Source organism: Tupaia chinensis, unplaced genomic scaffold, assembly GCF_000334495.1.
Source record: "Tupaia chinensis unplaced genomic scaffold, TupChi_1.0 Scaffold000367_1, whole genome shotgun sequence".
Lineage (NCBI taxonomy): Eukaryota > Metazoa > Chordata > Mammalia > Scandentia > Tupaiidae > Tupaia > Tupaia belangeri.
In genome coordinates, this window is record NW_006159864.1 from 1,006,966 (window position 1) to 1,031,940 (window position 24,975).

Genomic DNA, 24,975 nt, shown 5'->3' on the forward strand with positions numbered 1-24,975 from the left:
ATTCTAAACTTAAAACCCAATTTCAAGTTCTGGCAATGCTGTTTGTAAGTTGGGTGTCTTTAAACACAAATTCCTTAGCTTCTCTTTTGTTTTCTCCTTCTTTTGCTAGAGGGAGTGTGCACTTGTCAGAGAAAGACAGAGAGCCTGAGAGAAAGGGAGAGAAGAAAGCACCTCCACTCTCAAGGGGAATGGTCACCCTGTAATCCTGTCTCCTCCTCCTCTCTCTCCTTTTGGGATTTTGGGTAGACAAGTGTCTCAAGCCATAGGTCCAGTGCTTAAACCCTGCAGTCAGCTATATGAGATCTGGCTACTTTAACCTCTAGGTCATAAAGCCAGTCACCTAAACTTTTCCAACATTTCATTTCCTTAACCACAAAATGAGTATGGTGTTATTGGTGAAAGGAATCAAAGGAATTATACATGTGCTATGTGTGGCATAGTAACTGGGACACAGAAGGTGATAAATTTAATATTGGGCAAGCCTGAATGTGATGGGCCATGAAAGGAGGGTACAGAGCCAAAAGATGAATGCTTCAAAGATAATTTCACTATGCAGAAGTTCACTCTCTGTAAAGTGGATGCCTTCTATTTAAAACACATTTAAAAAAACATATCTAAAGAGGATTAGGTTGGCTTCAGTATTTGCTGAGATATTTATTGATCCTTTATTTTGTACCAGACTCAGTACCAATGAAGTGATTTATGTGGATTATCTCATTAATCCTTGTGGAAGGTGGGAAATAGATACTATCATTGTGCTCAAGTTCAGAGACATAAACAGTGCTCACGATGTCCCAGCTGGTAGAGGTGGAGCCAAAAGTCAAACCCTGAAACTCTGAGATTGCTATAACTCACTAAGTATGTTGCATCATTAAATATTTTTTTCAGTCCCAAACCTTGTGCAGTCAAAGTTCAGTTGCAGAAACTCTTCAAGGCACTAGGTACCTGTGCATTTGCCAGTGAGCCCAGCCACTTCTTAATGCCAAATTGTTTTTACAATATACTTTTAAGTACTTCAAAAAATTGTTCTTTAAAGCTATTTTTTAGGGGCCAGCAAGTGGCGTAGTGGTTAAGGTGTTGGACTTCCACAGGGGCAGCCAAGGTTTGAGTCCCAGACCCAGTGGCTTGAAACTTACCCTGGGCTCATGTGCATGTGTGCTCAAGATTCTGAAAGGAGGATGAAGGAAAAGGGATGGCCATACCCCTTGGGTATTATTTCTGACTTTCTTTCTTTCTGTGTCTCTGGTGAGCACACTTGTCCTATAGCAAAAATCCACTTTAAGGGACCAGCAGATGGCATAATGGCTATGCCACTAGACTCCCACGTAGTCAACTGCAGTTCGAATCCCAAATGCGTTGGCTTAAACTCACACTGGACACATATATATGTGTGCCCAGGATCCCAAGAGGATGATGGAGGAGAAGGGATTGCTGCAGGGCCATCCCCTCTATGGAGTGATTTTTCGCTTTCTGTCTCTCTGTCTCTCTCTTTTTGGCAAGCACATGCCCTATAGCAAAAACCTCTAAAAAGAAATCCACTTTAATACTATTTTGTAGGGTGCCTTTAGATTATGTTCTCCAAGAGGGTAGGAACTCGTTCAGTCTAGTTAATCTCTGATTGTAATAAAACCATAAATGGCACATCCACAGTAAATGTTTTAGAATTGGAAATACTTTTTTTTATAATTCAGACATTTCATAGGCATATTATTTTTCTCTTCTCATATTTCAACTTCAATTGGAAATACTTTTTTTTATAATTCAGACATTTCATAGGCATATTATTTTTCTCTTCTCAGATTTCAAGTTTTATGCATTATGACAAAGAAGGAAAGACTAACACTTTGTTGAGTACTTACTATGTGTTAACACTGTGACAAATAGATGGATTTGAATAAATATTATGGATATAATGTTCATATAGATTTAGATATCAATATACTTATAAGTATAGTGATAGATATAGACATAAGTCTTATAGCTATATTTATATAAACACTGAAATAAATATAGCTATAAAGATAGACATGCATATACATATAGACAGAAATAGATACATAGATGTGTCTTAGTTCTCTTAATACTGTGGGATCAAGTTCTTCTGTATTTTTGCATATCAGAGGAAAAGCTAAACTTTGCCATGTCTGTATTCAAGAATTTATCCCCATTCCTTCTCTTTAGATTCTAACTCTGAAGGTTAAAGATTTTTTTTTTGACATTCTGAATTACTCATTAAAAAAATCCCCAGAGAAAGTGTTAACTGATAGTAATTCATATTTCTAAAGCAGTTATCTGGGTGAAGGGGCTGGAATTAGAATCTCTGCTATTTGATATTTATGGCTTTCAGCTACCACAGCCCTCATCTTGGCCCTCTCACATGACAAAATTTTAGTCAGAATTGCAAACACATTTTAAAAATGCTGCCAAAGTTAGGTCTTCTTTATTTGAACTGAATGGTATGTTAGTTTCTCTGAATTGCCGTGGCAAAGTATGGCATGATGATTTAAATAAAGTACATTTAGTTTTTCATGGTTCTAAAGGCTAGAAGTCCTAGATCAAGGTGATTTTTCCTGAGGCCTTTCTCCTTGGCTTGTAGATAGCTGTCTTCATGCTCGTGTGGCAGTCTCTCTCTGTATGTGTCTGAATCTTCTCTCTCTTTTTTTCTTTTTTGTTAATTTTATATCTTTCATGATCAAGAAAGATAATGAAAGGAAAAGAGAGAGGGGGGGCCATCACTCCCAACAGGGCCTTGGCAGCACCATCTAACCCCAGCCTGGGCTGGCCCATACCATAGTTGTACTCAGAAAGATCTCCAGACTTGAACTAGGAACCTTCCCAGGTGGGCCTGTTTTTTAGAGCATTGTGTTTTATTGCTGGGCTACTGTCTGGCCTCTGAATCTTCTCTTCTTACAAGGGCACCAGTTATATTGGATTAGGCTTTACACTAATAATCTCATTTTAATTAAATTATCTTTTAAACTCTTTCTCCAAATATAGTCACATTCTAAAGTATTAGAGTTGAGGACCTAAACATATGCATTTGAGGACGGGGTACAATTCAATCTACAAAAAAGTGTTGGTAAGTTTCCTTGTCGGGCTGGCCTTGTAGCCTGGCTGTTAAGGGAGCAGAATCCTGAATGGCTGAACCGAAGTTCAAATTCCAGCCAGGTGGCTTGACTAACACCCTGGGTGCATGTGTGTTCATGCCCCAAATCCCAACATGACAGAAAAGGAGAGGAGATTTCAGCTTGACTGTACTCCATTGGGACGTGCTCTTTCTCCCTCTCTATCTCCCTGTCTTTCTGTGACAAGTGTACATGCCCTCTAGTAATTAAAAAATTCGCATTGTATCTTGACATCTCTCCTTTTCCTTTTTTTTTTTTTTTTTTGTCTTTAGCAACTTCTTAAGGGGTTGTTCATACTGTATTTGAAAACAAAACAAAGCAAAACAAAACAGTGAGTTAGTGTTTTAAGGAAGACCCTTAGGTCATATACACAACTGTGGAAAAATAGCAACTCAGTCTTCCAACCTCACTCTAACCCGGTGATACATGTGGAGCAAAGTGTGTGCTGGAAAAAATAGCAGAAGAAGTGAGTTTTTAGAACGAACTCTGCTAAGACCCTTAGGTCATATACACAACTGTGGAAAAATAGCAACTCAGTCTTCCAACCTCACTCTAACCCGGTGATACATGTGGAGCAAAGTGTGTGCTGGAAAAAATAGCAGAAGTGAGTTTTTAGAACTAACTCTGCTATCAAATGTGCCTTATAACCTTGGGGAAATCCCTGTTCCTTCTAGGATTCTGTCCTTGATCAGGGATTTTTAAGCTTAAATGTCCAAAGGAACTGGACAGCTACAATAAATGAAGAAGCAGATAAGTGTGACAAAATAGGGGGTGATGGGAACCTTGTCAAATTGGAGTATATCATATTAAGTGGAGCAAACAATTCTCAGCTCCAGTTAATATGACAGGTTAAAGTTAAGGTCTAGTGCTGCTGTACATTGCAAGTTTTATTTGTCGATTTTATAGGTTAGTATTATATCATTGCTAACGTACTATAATATAAGAGGACTTAATTATTAACAGTGATAGGAGTTTGAATCTCAACGCTGTTTGCAAAGTGGCTTTTTCATTCAACATTTATATGGAAAGACAGGTCCAAGCTTAAGTCAGTTTTCACAATCAAACTTTAAGAAGGATCCTGAGATGGTTAGTTTTAGGTGTCAGTTTCACTAGATTAAGGAATACTAAAGAAGTGGTAAAACATTATTTCTGAATATGTCTGTGAGGATGTTTTCAGAGGAGATTGGGTGTTGAGTCTAAGTGAGTACAGTGGGGAAGATCCAACCTCAATGAGCATGGGCACCTTCAGTTGGCTAGAGACCAACAGAACAAAAAAGTCCAAGAATATACTATTTCCTCTCTTCTGGAATTGGTATACATTCTTCTTCTCCAGTGTTTGGATATAAGAACTCCAGGTTCCCCAGCCTTTTCACCCCAGGACTCATAGCAGTAGAGCCCAGGCCTTTAGCTTCAGAGTCAGAGTCATACCATGCATTTCCCAGCTTCTGAGACAAGGCAGACTTGGACTGAGACCTACTACTGGCATACTAGGGTTAGTGTCAGCCAGGAAATCTGTAATAGGACCTCTCAGTCTCCATAATCATTGGAGTCAATTATATGACTTCCACCAGAGAGAGGCATAGATACACACACATGCGTGTACAAACACACACACACACACACACACACACATGCACATTTGGACGAGGACTGGATTGGCCCAGCTTGGATTAAAAATCATGGGAATGACTATTCCACTCTGCACCAAACCAACTTGAGTTGTGTGTGTTTGTGGGGGATCATCTTAAGTATGACAGCCTTTATCAGAACCATATGATTGGGCCTGGCGGGAAGTCAGGTCACCAGTGGAAGGTTAGCATGGAGGACAGACCTTTCAAAACACTGAGATTCTAACATAAAGGGAACAGCCATATTGCTGCCATCCTGGGCTTGAGTCCCAGGGATTGAAGAAAATGAAGATACCCCTGGAATGTGTCCTGACCTCATGTAGCTATAGCCCCTACCCAGCATTTTCTGCCTTGTGCTTCTTTAACAGGGAGATTTTTTTTTCCCCATCTAAATTAATGTGTTATGCCTTCCAGATTCTGTTGAGTTGAAATAAAACTGTGAGTGTAACAGCTAGTCATGAATATGCATCCATTGTGTGGAGAAAGTTACTGCTGCATGAACCACCTCTTTTTATTTATTTTTAATTTTTAATTTTAATTTACATTTAATCACAAATAACTTTACAGTGTACAACATTGCTTTCTCCACCATGAATACCATGCATATCAGTCAAGACAAGGACATTACTATATACATTATCATCAACAAAAAGCTTTCATTTTTTTCAATTAATATATTTTGTTTTTCTTTTCTTTTTAAATTTTTTTTGCATGAGCAACCTCTTAACTGTCTCTTCCCAAGGCAGGTGGTGACTTTGAGAATTTTGTACCCAGTTCCTGAGGACTGTCCTACCATGCAGTGGCTGATGAGATTTCGGGTCATCTGGGGCATCCACAAGTCCTTCCATGGCTTCCACACTGCCCCTTGGAAACTGCGCTTCCAATCATCAGGAGTAGGAGCCCCTAGGTGGAATGACAATGATATGCCTGAGGAATTTAACTTTGCAAGCTATGTGGTGGACTACTGGGCTCAGATGGAGAAGGTAAGAGCTCATCCATGATGGGGTAGGAAATGAATTGGCCGCACTAGCCTTACCTTGTTCCTAGTAGGCTGAGAGAATGAATCAAAGAAAACTTTTTACTAAACCTATCAGTATCATGGAAAAGACTTGTAGTTCAGGGTTCAATTCCAGCCTGACTTCTCTGAATTTCAATAATAACCACAAAAATAATATAGCCCTCAGTTATGGAGAATGTTTTTTATGTGCCATTTACATTGAATCCTCTGATTAGATGGGCTCTGGTATTCTCCCCATTTTCCAGATGAGAAAACTAAGGTTACAAGGATTTAAAGTGACTTACTAAAATCATGTATCTCATAAGTGGAGGATTTGTGTCCAGGACATCTGTTTTAACAATTCATCATTTGATCTAGTTTCACCTAGTGTGAAAACTTATGGTTTTGTTTGCTTGTTCATTTTGTCTTTGCAATGAACTCACTAGAAAACCAAAAGTACTATTCTGGATATTGGGCATAGAAAAGGTAAGAAGACAGACAACCCCACTTTTCCTCTTTAGATAGTGTGATTCCTACTTCATGTCTAGAGAGATGGGCACAACATCTGCGACACTAAGTTGTTTATTTTGGAAACATCCTGACAGAATCAAATTCTTCCTACTAATCCCTGATGTGCTTCAGTATTAGATCTTGCTTAGTAAATATAGTCAAGTTTATGTTGACCACAAAGCTTAAAAATATCAATACCTGAATGTCAATGCTTGGCTCTTTGTCTCATAATGTCTGTCTCATAAATTTAATTTCTATGCTGCTAATATTCCAAATTCTTTAATATCCAGTAGTCAGGTCTGAATAGACTTTTTTTTTGAGCCAATGGATCTGTGTTTTGATATTTCTTAATTTAATTGCATAATTTTACATAAATAATTAGTAATAGCCCTAGCGGTCTTCATGTTCTCCTAAATACACTAGACTTCTGTCCCAGCATCCCATAATAGCATCCTTTATGGTGTCCATGAACAGTGTTTATCTTTTGAATTCTAATGTGTGTGTAATATCATTGGCAATACTTTGTTAAGTTCCATGAGGTGCGAAATATTTAATGCTTTATTCACTGTTTTATCACCAATAGGTAGAATAGGTCTGGCACACTAACTGTTGACTGAATCTAAAGGCATGCCTCAGCCTGGACAACACAGCCACCAAGATAAACAAGCTGGTTCCTGGTCATGACTTGGTTGACTGTATTTTAGGAAAGGGCTGTCTACTTTCTCATGGATGTGATAAGCTCTTGTAGAGGCAAAGGACAGCAATTCTCTAGAACTGACATTGTGGATTACTATAAATATATACATGGGAATAGAGGAATTTTGGGACAAACAGATCTCATGGAGAGATAGACACACATTTCAGGAAACAGAACCAGGCTTTCATGCTTCTTTCTGAAATAATATGGCATAATCCATTCATTTTTAAAAAGAATTACTTTTACTTATTATTATTACTTTAAATTTGCTGTAGGGCATGTGTGCTCACCAAAGAAAGAAAGACAGGGAAAGGGTGGTGGTGGAGGAGGGGAGAGTGAGTAAACAAGCCTCCAGGTCCAGAACTTGAACCACAGTTGGTCATGTGGGAATCCAGTACCCTTAACCACCATGTTACCTGCTAGCGCCACATAATTTATTCTTGACAGTCATTCCTGTATGGCAGCAATCAGTAGAGCTGAATAGTTGCTACCCCCTAGGAAGCTTTGTGACTCTCCAGCTTACCCCATAGGAGCTTGGAAGACTTCTCTCACTTATGTAATTTGCCTTGCCCTTGAGGGCTCTGGATTTGATAACCTCTAGTATAAAACCAAGATTATCTTGGATTATGTACATTCTAATGGCATAATGCATATTATGTCCCAGTTAAAATATAATGTTAAAAGGTTTAACTCTCAGATTCTTAGAATAATCTTTTTTGGTAAATTAATTTTTAGTGTGAGAATCAGTCAGTTACTATAATTCACACATGTGCATTGATACTCCATGTTTGTGTCTCCCATTTTGACATGTCATATGATATATTGGTTATTTAGCAAAACTGTAAAGGTTATAACAATTCTTAACAATGACAATTTACATTAAAAATGCAGTCTTTTTTTTTTTTGAGAGGTTTTTGCTAGAGGGCGTGTGCACTCGCCAGAAAGACAGAGAGAGACAGAAAGATAGAAAGCAAGAAATCACCCCCCAGGGGGGATGGTCACGCCGCAATCCCTTCTCCTCCATTCTCCTCTCAGGATCTTGGGCATGCATGCACATGCGCCGGCGTGAGTTTTAAGCCACCAGGTCTGGGACGCGAACCGCGGTCGACTACGTGGGAGTCCAGCGACATAGCCATTACGCTAACTGCTGGTTCCCCCAAAATCTATTGTTTCTAATGGAGAGGGTTTTATAAGTGACTTGATAATTTTCTCTGGCTGTGTATATATTTTTTCTCTCTTTGTCTTTGACTTTTGGCACTTTCATTACAGTATACCTCAGAGAATCTTTTTGGGTTGAATTAACTTGTGACCTTTGTATTTTCTCAATAATTTTTGGTCATTATTTTTGAGAAATGGGTGTTCTATGCCTTTTTCTAAGTTTTTTTCTTCTGGGACTTCTCTAATGCAAAGATTTTTTTATCTGTAGCATAATGTATATTGCACTATATTCACAATAGCCCAGCTATGGAATCAACATAAGTGTCCGTCAACAAATGCATAAAGAATATGTGATATGTATGTGTATATGTATATTATTCAACCATTAAAATAAATGAAATCTTGCCATTTGAAGTAACATGGGTGAACCTGGAAGACTTTATGTTAAGTGAAAGAAGCCAAGTACAGAAAGAGAAATAGCACATGTTCTCACTCATATGTGGAAATAGAAAAAAGATGACCTCATAGGAGAGAATTGAAAAATGGCTCCCAGAGGTTGGGAAGGATGGGGAAAGAGAAAGATAGAGAAATGTTGATTAATGGAAACAGAATTACAGACAGATAAGAGAAACAATTTCTAGTATCATAAAATACTTGCGTAACACACACACACACACACACACACACACACATATATATTTAACAGTTTACTGTGTATCTCAGATTAACTAAGAAAGGGAATTTTGAATGTTCCAAACAAAGTAATGATGAATGGTTGAGATAATGGATATACTAGTTGCCCTGATTTAATCATGACACAGTGTATTCTTGTATTGAAAAATCACGTTGTGGGACTAGAAGATGGTATAGTGGTTATGTCACTGAACTCCCACATGACCAACCACAGTGTGAGTCCTGGACCCACTGGTTTGAAAATCATGCCGGGAATGTATGCATTCACGGCCAAGATCCTGGGAAGAGAATGGAAGAGAAGGAATTGCTGCGTGGCCATTCCCCCAGGGGGGTGATTTCTTACTTTCCCTCTCACTATCTCTGTCTCTCTCCCTGGCAAGCGCACATGCCCTAAGGCAAAAACCTCTTTTAAAAAATCACATTGGACTTCACAGGTATATACAATCATTTAGTATCAATGAGAAATACCAAATTATATCTTTGCATACTGTATATCCACTAACATAGATTTATAATTATTTTTATGCTTTGTCTTTTAAATTTTCTAAGAGAATAAAATATAAACTTATAAAACAAAATTACAATAATACGGTTTTTATGTTTGTCCATGAACTTACCTTTAGAAGAGAACTTTATGTTTTTATATTTGAGTTATTCTAGAATATTCTTTTATGTCAATTTGAAGACTCCTTTTAATATTTTTTCTAGGGCAAATCTGGTGGTTATGAGCTTCCCCAACTTTTGCCTATCTAGGAATATTCTAATTTCTCCTTCATTTTTGAGGGACAGTTTTGCTAGATATAGAATTCTTGGTTGACTTATTTTTCTTTTTGCACTTAAAATAAATGATTCACTGACTTTTGGCCTGTAAAGAACCTGCTGAGAGACCCACGGATCAATCTCCTGCACATGATGAGGTACATACTTTTCTCTTGCTGCTCTCAGTATTATCTCTTTGTCTTTGGTATTTATAGTCCGATACAGTATGTCTTGGTACCAGGCTCTTTGGATTTATCTTGCTTAGAGCCTGTCCAAGCCTCTTGCATGTTTATATCCATTTTGTCCTCAAAAGGGGAAATGAACACCATTATTTCTTCGAACAAACTCTGTGCTCCTTTCTTTTTCCATCTTCTGTTAGGGTTCCCCAAAAACATATATTTTGATTGGCCAGATACTGTCCCATAAGTCTCTGTTCACTTTTCTTCATTCTATTTTTTTTTTCTTTTTGTTTCTCAAATACAGGAATCTGCAATTTATTTTTTTATTTTTTAATTTTTTTTTTAGATTTACTAATTCTTTCTTCTACCTGTTTAAATTTGTTGTTGAACGCTTCAAGGGAATTTTCGATTCTGTTACTACACTTTTCAGCTCAAGAATTTCTGTTTGGGAACCAGCAGTTAGCGTAATGGCTATGTCGCTGGACTCCCACGTAGTCGACTGCGGTTCACGTCCTGGACCCGGTGGCTTAAAACCCTCGCTGGGTGCGTGTGCGTGCGTGCCCAAGATCCCGAGAGGAGAATGGAGTAGAAGGGATTGCAGCATGGCCATCCCCTCTGGGGGGTGATTTCTCGCTGTCTCTCTGTCTCTCTCTGTCTGTCTGGCGAGCGCACGCGCCCTATAGTGAAAAACCTCTCCAAAAAAAAAAAAAAAGAATTTCTGTTTGATTAATTTTTTTAAACCTCTATCTTTTTGTTAAATATGTTTTGTTTTTTTCTTTCTGGATTTCTCTTGGGTCATTGTCTGGGTTTTCCTTTAGTTCTTTGACCATATGTAAAACAGTTGTTTTAAAATCTTTGGCCTGGTAACTGAATCCTTCATATTCTGTTTCTGGAGATTAATTTTGTACACTTGAATAGGCCATGCTTCCCTATTCCTCTGTATTCCATTAATTTTTTGGTGAAAGTTGAGGTTTAAAGAACAACAACAACAACAACAACACAAATCTAGTCACCTTTCTCCATCTTACATAATTGTTTCATGGAACAGAAGACCTTCACCCAGTTTTCTGGTAGTTGTTTGTCCTAGGGCTATGTGCGTACTCGCCCTTATCCAATTTTTCCTTATTCATGGCTGCTTTAAAGTGTTTTGATTTTCCTTAAAAAAAAACTGCTGTTTCTTGGAGACCTAGATGTTCTATTTTTTCTCAGTTCATCATCTCCCATATCTAGATACTCACAGGACTGCAGTTAGTTTTCACACACCACGACTCCTGCTACTGCTCTCAGAGACCTCCAACCTGGTATTCAACTTATGCCACTATCCCCATCAGACTTCCAACTCATGCAAGACAGAAACCAGTTCCTCAAGCACCTCCTGGAGGAGACAGAACATTGTAAACATGTCCTGCTCTTTTCTTTCTGCCCCAAGAGAGGATCCAGGAATTGGGTGGCTTCCTCTTGATTACACTTCACTGTACCATAGGAAGGGGGAGGGGCAAGGCAAGCAAAAACATCATAACATTTCCTATTATAGTCAACATGGCTGTTTCTTACTTTGGGCCTTTGATTGTTGAATATCCTTGACAGATTTCCAGTGCTCCAACAAAGCTACTTTTTCATCTACTCTGGCTTACTTGATGCTTCTATGGGGAACATTGGCCTGGAGATTTCTTTCTTTCTTTCTTTCTTTTTTTTTTTTTTTTTTTTTGAGAGGTTTTTGCTATAGGGCGCGTGTGCTCGCCAGACAGAGAGACAGAGAGAGAGAAAGTGAGAAATCACCTCCCGGGGGGGATGGCCACGCCGCAATCCCTTCTCCTCCGTTCTCTTCTCGGGATCTTGGGCACGCACACACACGTGCCCGGCGTTGAGTTTTAAGCCACCGGATCTTGGACACGAACTATGGTTGACTACATAGGAGTTCAGTGACATAGCCATTACACTAACTGCTGGTCCCTGGCCTGGAGATTTCTAGTTTACTATCTAAATTAAATAAAATTCCGAAGTATTAAGCCATTAAATTAGCCTGTTTTATTTTATCGGTTGTGGTAATAATAATTATTACTAAGCATATGCTATGTTCCAGGCCCTTTATGTGCTTTACTTGTGTAAATAACTCATTTAAGCTATAATATATTGCCCTCAAGGTAGTATTATTGTCTGCATTTCATAGATGAGAAAACTGAGGCACAGAGAAGGACCCATTGACCATGTGAGACTAAGACACATAGAGGAAAGGAATTTTAAATTTTCAATGAGAGACATGAAGGCTATTCATGATCTTATGAGACTTGAGATGGAGTGACTACAGTAGACTAGAAGTTGGCTGGATCCCACCTCATCCCCCAGCTTCTCTTGACTCTGTAAATCCTTTGAAGTGTAATCTCAGTTTTTAAGCTATATATACCCTGGAATATGACGATGACAATTTTTTGGCAAAATAAGTACCCATTACCTCTGAAGCAAGAAATAACACGTGGTGTATGATCTTGACCAGGAGGGACAGAGAGATCCAACCCCAGCCTTTTGGTGGATAAATGGTCGAGGAGAAGAAGTGAAGTGGAGCTTCGGAGAGGTAACAGACCTAACCCGCCGTGTAGCCAATGTCTTCACACAGAACTGTGGCCTGCAGCAGGGGGACTATTTGGCCGTGATTCTGCCTCGAGTGCCTGAGTGGTGGCTGGTAGCCGTGGGCTGCATGAGAGCAGGTCAGTGACTCAAGGTAGCACCATTTGACCTAGGGGTGCCCTAGAGCAATTGGTCTGGGATACTAGGTGCTGTGCACCCGACTTGGCACAGGCACAGCTTGGAGGTTCTGACCTCAGCTCCTGTGGTAGGACAACAAAGCAAGGCTCCTTGTCCTCTGGGAACTAATAGTTCATTTGGGGGTAAAATATTTTCTCTTTCTCCTACCTTCTTTCTTCTCCATGGCCTTTTTCTTTCTCTCACTCCCTCAAAATTCTCTTACTCTTTCTTGTTCTTTCTCTCACTCGCATTCATACACTCTCCAGCACAATGTCATACATGCTCTCTTCCTCTCTTTCTCACACACATACACGCACATACACGTTTCACAGTCTCACATATTCTCACTTCCGAAAAATATATCAGTTTTAACTATTTTTTTTCATATGTAAGTTCTCTCTGTGTGTCTATTTAATCATTTTAGAATCATGTGTGGACATTCCTACTCCTATAAACATTGGGTAAAACCCATGAGCAAAGGAGCATGCATCTACTATGATCTAAGTAAAAATATCATGCATATTTATACTTCATATAATCACAATAGAATTATCTCATAAGAAGACTAATAATAACAGAATATAGTTACCTGATATCCACCCATGGTAAAAATTCCTTAAGTGCCCCTATAAACTCCTTTGTCACTACTTTTTATTTTAATCCAAAAATCTGTTTCAGAATCATTCATTGTATTTGTCCTGTGTCTCAGTTTTCTTTAATCTAGAATGGCTCTTCAGCCTTTTCAACATGACAATACATTTTTGAAGAGTAGAGGTCAGTTGTTTTGGTGAATATTTCTCAATATTTGAATTTACGAGTCTTTTGTTCTTGATTATACTCAAGTTAAACTGTTTTGGGAGGAGTATTACAAGGGCAATGTTGACTCTTCATTATTTTATCGTATCAGAGTATGTATAAAATAGCTTTATCCCATTATCAGTGGCAATGTTTCACCATTTGAATAAGGTGATATACACCAGATTTCTCTTTTGCAAATCCAATAGAAAAGATTAGGGAAGGGCTTTCAAGTTTTAATATGCATGAAACTAATTTGGGGGGATCTTGCTAAAATGTAGTTTCTGATTCAGTGAGTTTAGGGCAGGCTGTGACATCCTAGTTGGTTTTTATGCTACTAGTCTGTGAACTGTACTTTACATAGCAAGAGGTTATGGTATTTCTAATCAGATGAACAAGGCCTAAAGCCCACAGCTGTGAAAAGGGAACTGAAGCAAGCAGTTCTTTTCTCATCCACAGGAATCATCTTCATGCCAGGGACCACCCAGTTGAAAGTCAAGGACATACTCTACCGCCTACAAATGTCTAAAGCCAAGGGCATTGTGACCACGGATGACCTTGCCCCAGCGGTGGACTCTGTGGCTTCTGAGTGCCCATCTCTGAAAATCAAGCTCCTGGTATCAGATCATAGCCGTAAAGGGTGGATGGACTTCCGTTCACTGATTAAGTGAGTGTGGGCTGAAGTCTATGGTCTCTGAGGAATGGTGGGAGAAAGTCATCCATTTCCAAGTGCTGGGAGATAATCAGCTGGCGGTGGGAGGCTCACAAGGTCAGAAGCTAGAAACTTTCTCTGCCCAACTAAGTCACTGATTTACTGATTGACTCTGAGCCGCTGAATTTCTTCCTCTCTTTTAGTTGCATTTGCTTTATGTATAAAATGAAAAAGTTGAACTTCCACACCCCTTATGAAAGTATACTCACACCTAGGACTGTCCCAATGAAATGTGTGACATCAGAGAGTTATTTTGTTTCATAGTCCCCGTAAGAGGGGTCCTTGAATATCATTTTTATAATGAAAATAAATATATCAAAGAGTTAAGTGAAATATTTGAGTGAATTTTTAAGGTAAAACTTAAAACTCAAAAAAAATATATATATTGTTGCCATAGCTTTCATAGGTAGCACATAGGCCCCTGTGGGAGCAGACACTTCCTATCTCACAGGGACTACCATTAGGGCCAACTAACAGGCAACATTTAGAAACACTGGAGGCAAAAAGGAATCCTTCTATGTCTCAGTCTTTGTGTAAATATTCAAGCATATTCCATGTCACACACACACACAAGTCAGGTTTGATTTCTTGGAGTGAATCTCATCTTTGAAAGTTCTTTATTTCAACTCTAAAAGGCAAAGATTACAGTGCAGTCACATCTTATGCTAGATTCTAAAGTCAGAGGATTTAATGAAGCAGCTTAAAATCACAAATACTCTTTGTTTTTAATTTTCTTATTTCTTATTTATATTTAATTGTTGTACATCTCCATGCACACAGTATGGTTTTTCAAAGTATGCAGGTAGCACGTGACCATCAAACCAAAGACATTACCCTATACATCATTTTCAGCAGGGAACTTTACATCCTTATGTCTGTTAAGTATTTCTTCCCTCAGATTCTCTCACTTTCCCTCTTCTGGCCACCTCCCACCACCCCCATAGTCTCTGGTATCTGCATTTGTCCTCCCTGCTATTATATCTTCGAATCTTTCAATTACTGCTACAGAATACAGACATTCGGTATATATTGAGCAGGGATAGACAGTGTTTGTCTTTCACAGTCTGTATTACTTCACTAGTATTACATCTGAGGAATTTTTAAAGAGAATTTTTGTGGGTGAACATGAATATCCTTTGAAATTCTCTCAGATTGTCCAGAGTCAGCATGATACTATTTCTCAGGAAGACCAGCAGAGCTACTGTATTGGGATTAGTTGCACTTTATTAGAACAACTTAGAACACTCCATTCACGACCATCGTAGGCTGAAGAGTCTCTAAGTCCAGGAGATGGTCCTGAGAATCAGGGCCAACCGAGGGACCCACAAATTCTATCTGCCATCTCAAGCTCCTTCCAGGACAAATGTCCATCAAGGACAGTGATCAGCCATGAGGTCATTTTGATTCCTCACACTGGAAGATCAGTTTCTCCTCCAGTGCTGCAATCCCCCTAGCTTCCTGACTCCATGCCTCAAGTTGTTTCTCTTGCTTTTCTAGAGGACAGAAATCCGCAAACATGACTTTTCTCTTTTGTCTTGAATCCCTGTGCAGATCAGCATCCCCAGAACACACCTGCATTAAGTCAAAGGTCATGGACCCAATGACCATCTTTTTCACCAGTGGGACTACAGGCTTCCCAAGAATGGCGAAACACAGTCATGGACTTGCCTTACGATCTTCCCTTCCTTCAAGGTAGGAAAGACAGCACCAACTTTGAGGCTGGGTCCCAGTTCTGGTGCAGATGTGGTGTGTGTGTGTGTGTGTGTGTGTGTGTGTGCATGTACACACATGTTGCTCTAAATAGAAGTGACTTTGTCCTTCTCCAGTCTGCTCTTTTGATTCAGACCTCAGAGTCTGAGAAGTGAAAGCTGGGAATGCTAAGTGTTTGCTGACAGGCACCTCAGAACAGTAAAGGGGACATATTTGTGTGTTACCTGAGCACCTTCACAGGAGGTGAGGAAGAAATGTGGGTGCAGGCATCAGGCATCCTGCAAATCTACAAATGACAAGACATTTTGTCCCTGACAGTGACTACACAGTTTGGTGAGAAAAGCAGGGTATTCTGGCAGTCTGACTTGAGGTGACAGGCTATCTCCACCCCCCATGAGGAACACATCAGACACAGTTTCCCAATCATAAATGACTGAGAAAGAAAATAGATAAAACCAGGCAACATTTAGCTGCTGCTCCTAACCTAGAACAAACAGTTCATGCTGGCTGAAGTTCTAGCTTTGGGTTAATCATTTAATAAACTTTAAATTAGACCTCTCTTCTCCTTCTTTTCTTCTACAACTAGCAACATTCAGACCAGACCAGAGTCTACATATTTTCTAACTTAGCAGCCAGAACGGGGGCAAAGAAGACTTCTTGTAAGCAGAGGGTATTTGAGATAATAATAACAATTGAATAGCAAAACCCTTGAAGGCATGAAAGTGAGAAAAGAGAGGGCTTTATGTGTAGTTGGGAAAATATGTGCAAAGGCATGTAGACACAAGGATTGGAAGTCGTAGACCTAGGGAGACTTGAGAATCACTAGTGCTCAGGGTATGAGATGAAAAATAATTGGGAAGAATTGGAAAGTGAGCAGAGTCCAGACCATCCAGGGTCTTTTTTGCCTTGGTACAGAGTTTGGATCTGATTGGGAAAGTAATGAGGAGGTACTGAAAGATTTGTATTTTGAAAAGGTCACTGTAGCAGCATGATGGAGAATGGGTTGGAGAAAGTTAAAAAAAAGAGTTAGGGACAACCAGGTACAAGGCACTTAGAATTCTCCAAGTGCTTCATGGTGGTGATCTAGACCAAGGTACCAGAGATGTGAAGGAGGTTAATGCATTTGAGATTTTGGGTGATGAGTGAGCAGGTACTGTTGACTAGATATGGAAGATAGGAGGGAGTCAAAGTAGATTTCCAAGTTTGGTGCTTAGACAGTTTCATGGAAGTGATGAAGGTCACTGACATACAGAGAGCATGGAGGAAAAAGTTAAAGAGATGCAAGAGAAATTAGCATCTGCTTGTTTTAGATACTTGAAAGACATCCCAGAAGAGATGGTAAGAGAGTGGTAGGATATCGCTTCTCGGCCTTTTGGCTAAGATCAAGTGTAGAGAGTGGTAGGATCTGCAGTCCAGAAAGAAGGTTTCTTTTTCTAGTAATTTCCTGTGAATATGCCACAATTTTAAGAGAAATGGGATGAGAAAGTGTGAGTAGCTGTCAAAGCCTTTTCCTACTGATCAAAAAGCTCCTCAAAGCCATAGTCTGCCAAAGCAAGAGCTGTGTTTTCTCAAAGAGCCATGGAACACAAGTCCTCTGGAAACCATAAGAATAGCAAAAAATAAGAAACTTCCCCAGCAGCAGTGGCTCATATAATGTCACTCACTAAGAGGTTACAAATGACAGAAGATGCCCAGGCTTTGTTCTTGGGCCAAGTCGTACAGGCTGGGCTTGCTTGCAGGCTTGTGTGGTCCAGGCTAGTTGGGAGGTTGAGGCAGGAAGATGCTGACATAGCAACACTCTGTCAAGAATGCCTGTCTCTGCCCCCACCTCCTACCCTCATCCTTTTCCACCTTACTCCCTCATAAAAGAAAAAGAAAAGAAAAGAGAGAGGAAAGAAAATTCACTAGAAATCTTCCCTACTCCATGTTGTAATATTCCCCTTTGGCTAATTGCTTCCAATCCCTTGTCAAGATGGGGTATTAATTAAGTCTCTCTCTCTCCACTGCAAACAATAGAAATCTCAACCCCAAAGCCTTTAAACCAAATAGAAAATTGAGAATTTATTGGCTCATGGGGCAGAGCAGTCTCAGCTTTGCCATAGCTGGATTGCCTCCAGGTCAGGTTTTCATCTCTTCATCTCTCAACTTCGTTTCTGCTGTTATGATGCTGTTCTCAGAAAAGCTCATTCCTTATTGTCCCAATGCATCTGTCAGCATCAGTAACAGTTTCAAACCCATTGAACTAAAAATAGGCTCTGTCCTAGCATTCCTAGCAAAAGTCTCAGGGATCATTGTGAAGAATGAGTTTCAGCTGTGTGTGACCAGAATGTATGACTTAGGAGTGCACCTTAGGGACCTTGCATGGGAGTAGTCTGGAGCCCCACACAAACCACATGAATGGGGAGTAAGAGGGACAGGTGCCAAGCTGAAAGCCATAGTTCCTAGCCCTCAATGCACGCTCCTATGATTGCATAGCTGACACCACTGCATTTTGGAGTTAGCAGGAAATTACTGCAGCTGAAGACATCTGACATCTTATGGTGCGTGTCGGACCCAGGCTGGATTCTGGCTGTCTTTGGATGCCTGTTGGAGCCGTGGACATCAGGGTCTACAGTTTTCTCCCATAATCTGCCTCAGTTTGATCCCAAGGTCATTATACAGGTAAGAAAACTGATCTTCCAAAAATTAACAAATTCTTAGACATAAACACTATCCCAAGCCAATAGCTAGACCCTGCTGAGAAATATTTCATTAAGTAAAGAAGCTCAGCAGCATAATATAGCCCTGGTTCTGGGATTCTCAAAGTGGGAGGCACTGAATCCGAATCATAGTATCAGTATCACATGACATGTAACCTGAGAGAAAATGCATATTTCTGGTCCATTCCCCAGACTTGTGCATTAGACTTTGTGAACATGAGTCCCAGAATATGCATTTCGAGAATTAGTGCAACCATGAGCTCAGGTCTTATGTAGCTGGTGTGTGTGTATGGCGTTACTCAATACAAACAAGTGCTTAAAAACAAGCCTGTGTGGCCAGCCGCTGTGGCACTGCAGTAACACAACACTCTGATGCTGAAGTCACATGGGAACATCCTGGGTTCCTGTCCCAATGTCTCCCTGTATGTGACAGTGTCCATGTACCTGGCAGGCTGAGGCTGGGGTGCATGGCAGCAGGAAGACCCTGTTAGGGGTCCTTATCTGTCTGTCTGTCTCTGTCTCTCTCTCTTTCTCATGAGAGAAATAAAGAAACTTTTAAAAACAAGCCCTTAGAATGTGACAGATCTAGCTTCTCCCAATTTTGATATTAATTATCAGGTTACTTAGCACTCCAAGCCTCAGTTTCCTATCTGTAAAATGGGACTTTTTTTGACTTTTTTTTTTTTCGCTATAGGGCGCGTGCACTCGCCAGACAGAGAGAGACATAGAGACAGAAAGTGAGAAATCATCCCCCCAGGGGGGATGGTCATGCCGCAATCCCTTCTCCTCCATTCTTTTCTCGGGATCTTGGGCACGCACGCATACGCACCCGGCGTGAGTTTTAAGCCACCGGATCTGGGATGCAAACCGCGGTCGACTACGTGGGAGTCTAGCGACATAGCCATTACGCTAACTGCTGGTTCCCTAAAATGGGACTTTTCATAGTTATTACAGTATAAAATCTATGGGACTGCTAATGAGATAACACAGGCAAAGTGTGGAAAGTGCTTAGCCCTGAGGCTGACACAGAAAACACTCCCTACTTGATAGTTGCTGCTGTTAGTTTATTGTGAGTCTTTTCTCTCTAAGTATTTATTGTAATTTATGAATTGCATATAATCATTACACGTCTCTGTAGGGTACAGAATCGTCTTTTATAGCATGTATATGGTGTGTAATAAACAGATTGAGGATATAAACATACTCACCACCTCAGCATTTAACATTATGTTGTGAACATTTGAAACTCACTTTAATGGTTATTCTGCAAGTAGGTACTGAATTATCTATGACATTCTTTACTGTGAGGTACAGTTCTAAAGAAGAACATACTGATTAAAATTTAAATGCATTTTGAAATATTACATGATTTTAGGGTCATTTTATAAATACTAAACATCACTGAAAGAAAAAAAAATCAGGCAACAAACAATCTCTTAAATTAACAAAGATAACCTTCACATACATGATGAAAGAATTTATGATTTTCATGTAGATGTCCATGGGAGATAAGAGTTTATAATCTGAAAAAAATCTGTGAGTAAAAAATCATTGGTCTAGTTAGAGATGGGTAAAATAGTACATAACAATAGCTCATTAGAAAGAGATAGAAAAAGAATACTTTTACTCACACATTGTGAGATCTTGGAAGACTGTAGTACTGTATAGTGCATAAAGAAATAAATCCTTGAAAAATCAAAGATAAAACAAAATTGGAAAGAGATGTTTAAAAATGAAGACATGATAAAGCCAGTGATTTAGTGATTTATAGGCTTTACAAAGTTCTCGATTTTAGCCTTTTTAAAAAATTCATACCAAAGAAGGACTCAGCTGTAACATTTTGAACTTTATTATATAGTTTTATACAATGAGTAATGGTTATAATAAGTATATAAATTAAAACCTGTGGAGATAACTTGTCTATAAAATAATTGGTGAATTTGTACTAAAACCTGGTTATATGTAAAATTGTTGACTCTGCCTCTCCATTTTCCCTCCAAATTTCCTTTCCTATGCTCTTCCCCTCCCACAGTCTCTTTCCACTTTGTCTCTGGTGTCCATTACCATTTTTAATACTTTTCTGTTCTCCAGTCTTTCAGTCTCTACCATAGAGTGCAGACAGTCGGTATATGTTAAGTGGAGACATATAATGTCTCTCTTTCATAGCCCAGCTTGCTTCACTCAGCAACAAATCTTCCATATTAGTCCACTTTCTATCAAATTCCAGGGCCTTGTTGTTTTTTATGGCTGAATAGTATTCCATGGAGTATATGTGCCACAATTTTTCAATACATTCATCAGTTTGGTACATTTGGGTTTGTATGATAGTCTCAACCGGGCTGGACTGAGGTGTAAATCATGCTGGGTAAAGTCTCTTCACAATCTAAATGATGTATAGCGATTTAATGTATGAATAATAACACAAAATTTTAAAAAAATGTTGACTCTATATTTAGTCTCAACATTCAATGTTATTATCAATATGCATGGACTTATCTTTTTTTTTCTAGTTGTTTTGTGTCTCTCTTTAGCTTTCCTGGTATAGTATTCCCATAAGTATTTCCTGAAGATCTTGTTTCATTTTGGTGAGTTCTTTCAGTATTTGTTTATCTGGGAATGATTGTATTTCTCCTTCCATTTTAAGGATGGAATAACATTTTTGGATGAAATGTTAGTCTACTAGGGTAACTTTTGTAAGTAACTTGGTGTTTCTTTCTTGCCATTTTTAGAATTTTCTCTGTGTTTGATTTTTACCAATTTGACTATGATGTGCCTTGGAAAGGATCTTCTTATATCTATTTGGTGTCCTTTTTATCTCCTGGATTTGGATGTTCATGTGCCTCTCTAAATTTGGAAAGTTTTTAGATAATATATTATGAACGATGTTCTCTATGCCTTTACCTGTCTTTTCACCTTCTGAAATATCTATTATGTGGCTATTTGGCTGTTTAATAGTGTCTAGAATTTCCTGTGTATTGTCTTCATTTGTAATGGTTATTATTCTCTTCTTTTTGGTGGCTTGTAGTAAATCAAAGGTTTTGTCTTCAAGGTCAGAGATTCTTTCTTTTGTGTAGTCTAGACTGCTGTTGATACTTTTGAGGGAGGTTTTGATTTCCTGCAATTTAGTCTTTATTTCCAGAAGTTATGTTTTATTATTTTTTTTCACTGCGTCTATCTCCTTATGAAGTTCCTCATTCATGTCATGGAAGGATTTTCTCATCTCCTGCAATTGGTTCTCTGTTTTCTCTTGCATGTTGTTGAGTATTGTTACAATGACTGTTCTGAGTTCTTTGACATTTCTGCAATCTCTTATATTTTATACATTGCCAGTGAGGAGTTATGATCCTTTGAGGGGGAGATTTTTCTTGATTTTTTTCCTATTTCTTCAGGCTCTCCTTTGATTTCAGTCATTTAATGGTATACTCAATTATTTCTACTTCTTTGAAGTTTTTTATTTTTATTTTTATTTTTTGTAGCTGTGTGCTTCTGCACTTCATTATGACGTGCATAAGCTGTGCCAATTTTCCTCCATTACTGCAGTTGGGAGTTTGAAATCCATGGTAGGCATTTAGGGTTTAGGTATTCAGAGAGGAGTTTCTCTCCCTTTACTGCTAAGGGAGTTAGGGGGGAAATAATTCCTCCAGAGTCTCCTATTTTCAGATGTTTGTATACCCAAACCTAGCTGCTTCCAACATGGAGGGAGGTTGTGTTGACAGGTAGAGTATAAAGTGGTATACTACTTGCAGTGTACAAGCTGGAGAGCCCCTCCTCCACCACAGTAGGCTGGATGGGGGTCCCTGTTGGTGAGCTCAAGCCAAGCAGTTCGGCTATGGCTTGCCTGTGGGTCCTGGATAGGTGAGGGGCAGAATAGCATCAGCATACATGGGATAGCAGCTTCTACCTTCTGTCTCTGGGGTTGTAGATTTTCCCTGTTGCTCCTTCTTTCTCTGAGATTATAGGAACATGGTATTTGTTCTTGAAGGCCAGAGAGCCCCTCCGCTACCACATTAGACTGGATGGTGTTCCCTGTTGAATAGTGTGAGTCTTTCTTGAGGACTGTCAAAGTCACCTGCAGGAACTCTCCATCCATTAATATGACCATTTATCTGTTCTCTGTCTTCTATCTCAGAGGCAGACCTGCCCCTTCACTCCTCAGAGTACACTCCTCTCTCCCACAAAAACTTCAGACTTTGTTCCTTTCCCTGGCCTTGTAATAGCGTTATTGGTCTCTAAGTCCGGTTGCTTCTTCAGGTTGTCTATAAAATGAGAGGCAGAAGCTAGAGAAGAAGGGACTTTCTTTCTGTAGCCAGTTATAGGAGGAGGGTCAGGAAACACCATCGAACTGTCTCCAAAGTGCTCAGAATGTGCTTGGTATTTATGGATACAGGATACTAGTATGTGCAACCTCACTGCCATTAATCAAAATCAATTGCTTTCCTTTGAGCAATTGTCCTGACTCCTATTTTTCTTTAAATACCCATTCTTCATTTCTCATTTGACCATTCCTCAGACAGACCTCCCCGTGACTCAATGTTGCTCAGATTGTTCTCAACAGAGGCCTTTCTTAATTTCAAAATGGCTGCCATCCTACTGAACCTCAAGCTGATCTGCTTCATTTGGAGCCTCTCTCTATTCATATTTAACTGGTTAGCACTTTCCTGCTGTATTTCCAGTCTTTCACTTCTCATTAGCTCCACTCCCTCAGTTCATAAACACATTCAATGTCCTCATCCTAAAAATATCTTTCCTTCCCCCTGCCACCGTGGTGGAAAATACCAAACATCTCCTCGGACATTCTCAGTTTGTGTGGCCACCTCTGCTTCACCTTGCTTTCCCTTAAAGACTATATCCCTCCAAGTGCATGCCTTTACTTTTCCTCTCTCTTTAACACAATCTCCTTTATTTCTGTTTCTTTAGCCAACACATGAAGTGGTGGCTCTCAAAACTATACCCAGGGTCTAGTCTTCCATCTGTAGGAGAATTCTCCCATGTTTCCCTGTTCATTGGCCACATCTATCTGCTCATCCTGCTAGTATTTCAAACTAAACTTTTCATATTTCATCCCCAAGCCCCAAATCAATATTAGGGCTATTCAAAAAATTCATGGCAACACATATGCTAAAAGAACTATGCATGTATTTCAAAGGTTTCTTGGGCACCAAAATAATCTCGTACTTTCAGTCCTATATTCCATGAACTTTTTAAAGTCCTCTCCTGCTTCATTATCATTGTTTATTGCACCAAACAGGCTTCATTCTTACCTAGTATAGGAGGTACTCAAAGCTGTCATGGATTTTAAGCTTGAACAATTTAAAAGGTATTAATGCTATACCAATTTCTCAACATATTCCCCCAACATTTCAAAGTTAAAAATTACTTTGATTTGTTCTTAACTTATTACTTTGGACAACTTTTAATCATTTAATATTTTCTTTTTAGTCTCTCTTATTGAAGATGGGAGATAATGACCAACAAAAATTTCCAAAGTAGAAATTTGCTATTCAAATTCACAAAATTAAATGTTTCCTCCATTTCCTCTGTGCTCATCCACCTGAACTTAGACCTTTATGACAGGTCTGTTAGGAGAGACTCCTGATCCCTGCTTTACCTCTCAGCCCCCAAGGCTATAAAACACTGATTAACATAAATACAACTCAGACAATAATAACCAGAGCCCACATTTGGTGAGTACCTGCTAAGCATCAAGCCCTGGGAATGGCCCTGGACACATATGATCTTGAATCCTCGCCTACTTAAATAGTACTCAGTTCACGGCCAGTAATAAAAACCCAGTTTTAAGTACCTTAATAGAAAAGAAAATGTGCTTCAGAGAAGGGCAGTGAAATACCTCAATATGCTGGAAAAGATTAAAAGTAGCTGAGCTTGATAAGGGTCTGGAACAGGAGGCAAGAGATACCCAAGATCAGGGCAGCTTCTTTGTCTCCTGTGCATTTCTCCATATGTAGGCTCCCCTCCTTCTCACTGTAGACCTGCTTGGCTTTTTCACATGCTCATAGCCTGGCATGGCAACCATAGCATTCCTGAGCTGATTATCTTCCTTTCTAGGTGGCCAGGCCAGATCCACCAGAAGGTGAATGGCCCAGCCTAGTCAGTTGTCCAGTCCCCTGTTTAACCTCTCACCTGGGGCAAGATGCAAAAGCAAATTCGGCTGATGTGGGGTTAGTGGAGGACATAGAGAGGCACTGTTTGAATTGGTAGCAGGGGTTAGGGCTGAAACTAAACAGATGATAGGAATGTGAGTTGTGGCCAGAGATTAAAGTTGGTTGGGATCAGAAAGAGTGAGACTGAGAGAGGAACCAGATTTTCCCAAAGTGCCTATGATACTTCATCATGTTCTACATGGAATATATGGATATTTACATTATACAGAAAAGAAAACAGTTTCAAAGAAATTAAATAACAGGACTTAAATTCATATCAGGCACACCCCAAAATCCATGTTACTCTTCCTTGTTCCCTTAGCCCATCTTCACCCTGATCAGAAAGACTCACCTTTAGCTAAATAATGATGAATGCGGCGGGGCGCCCGGCGGAAGCCGCGCGGGGCGCC

At 39.5% G+C, this 24,975-nt stretch overlaps 1 protein-coding gene across 2 annotated transcripts in view; it reads left to right on the forward strand.

Annotated features, from left to right (window-relative positions):
* The window catches only part of ACSM1 (acyl-CoA synthetase medium chain family member 1), a 51,945-nt gene that overhangs the window by 1,121 nt on the left and 25,849 nt on the right, over window positions 1-24,975 (forward strand). Inside the window, exons 2-6 of one of the 2 annotated variants that reach the window (XM_006153295.2) lie at window positions 5,496-5,736; window positions 12,241-12,451; window positions 13,743-13,950; window positions 15,547-15,687; window positions 18,207-18,366. In XM_006153295.2, the coding sequence (XP_006153357.1) occupies window positions 5,548-5,736; window positions 12,241-12,451; window positions 13,743-13,950; window positions 15,547-15,687; window positions 18,207-18,366 (909 nt within the window). In that variant the 5' untranslated portion in view covers window positions 5,496-5,547. The remainder of the gene's footprint in view (window positions 1-5,495; window positions 5,737-12,240; window positions 12,452-13,742; window positions 13,951-15,546; window positions 15,688-18,206; window positions 18,367-24,975) is intronic. The other variant, XM_014589668.2, reaches the window with a different exon arrangement.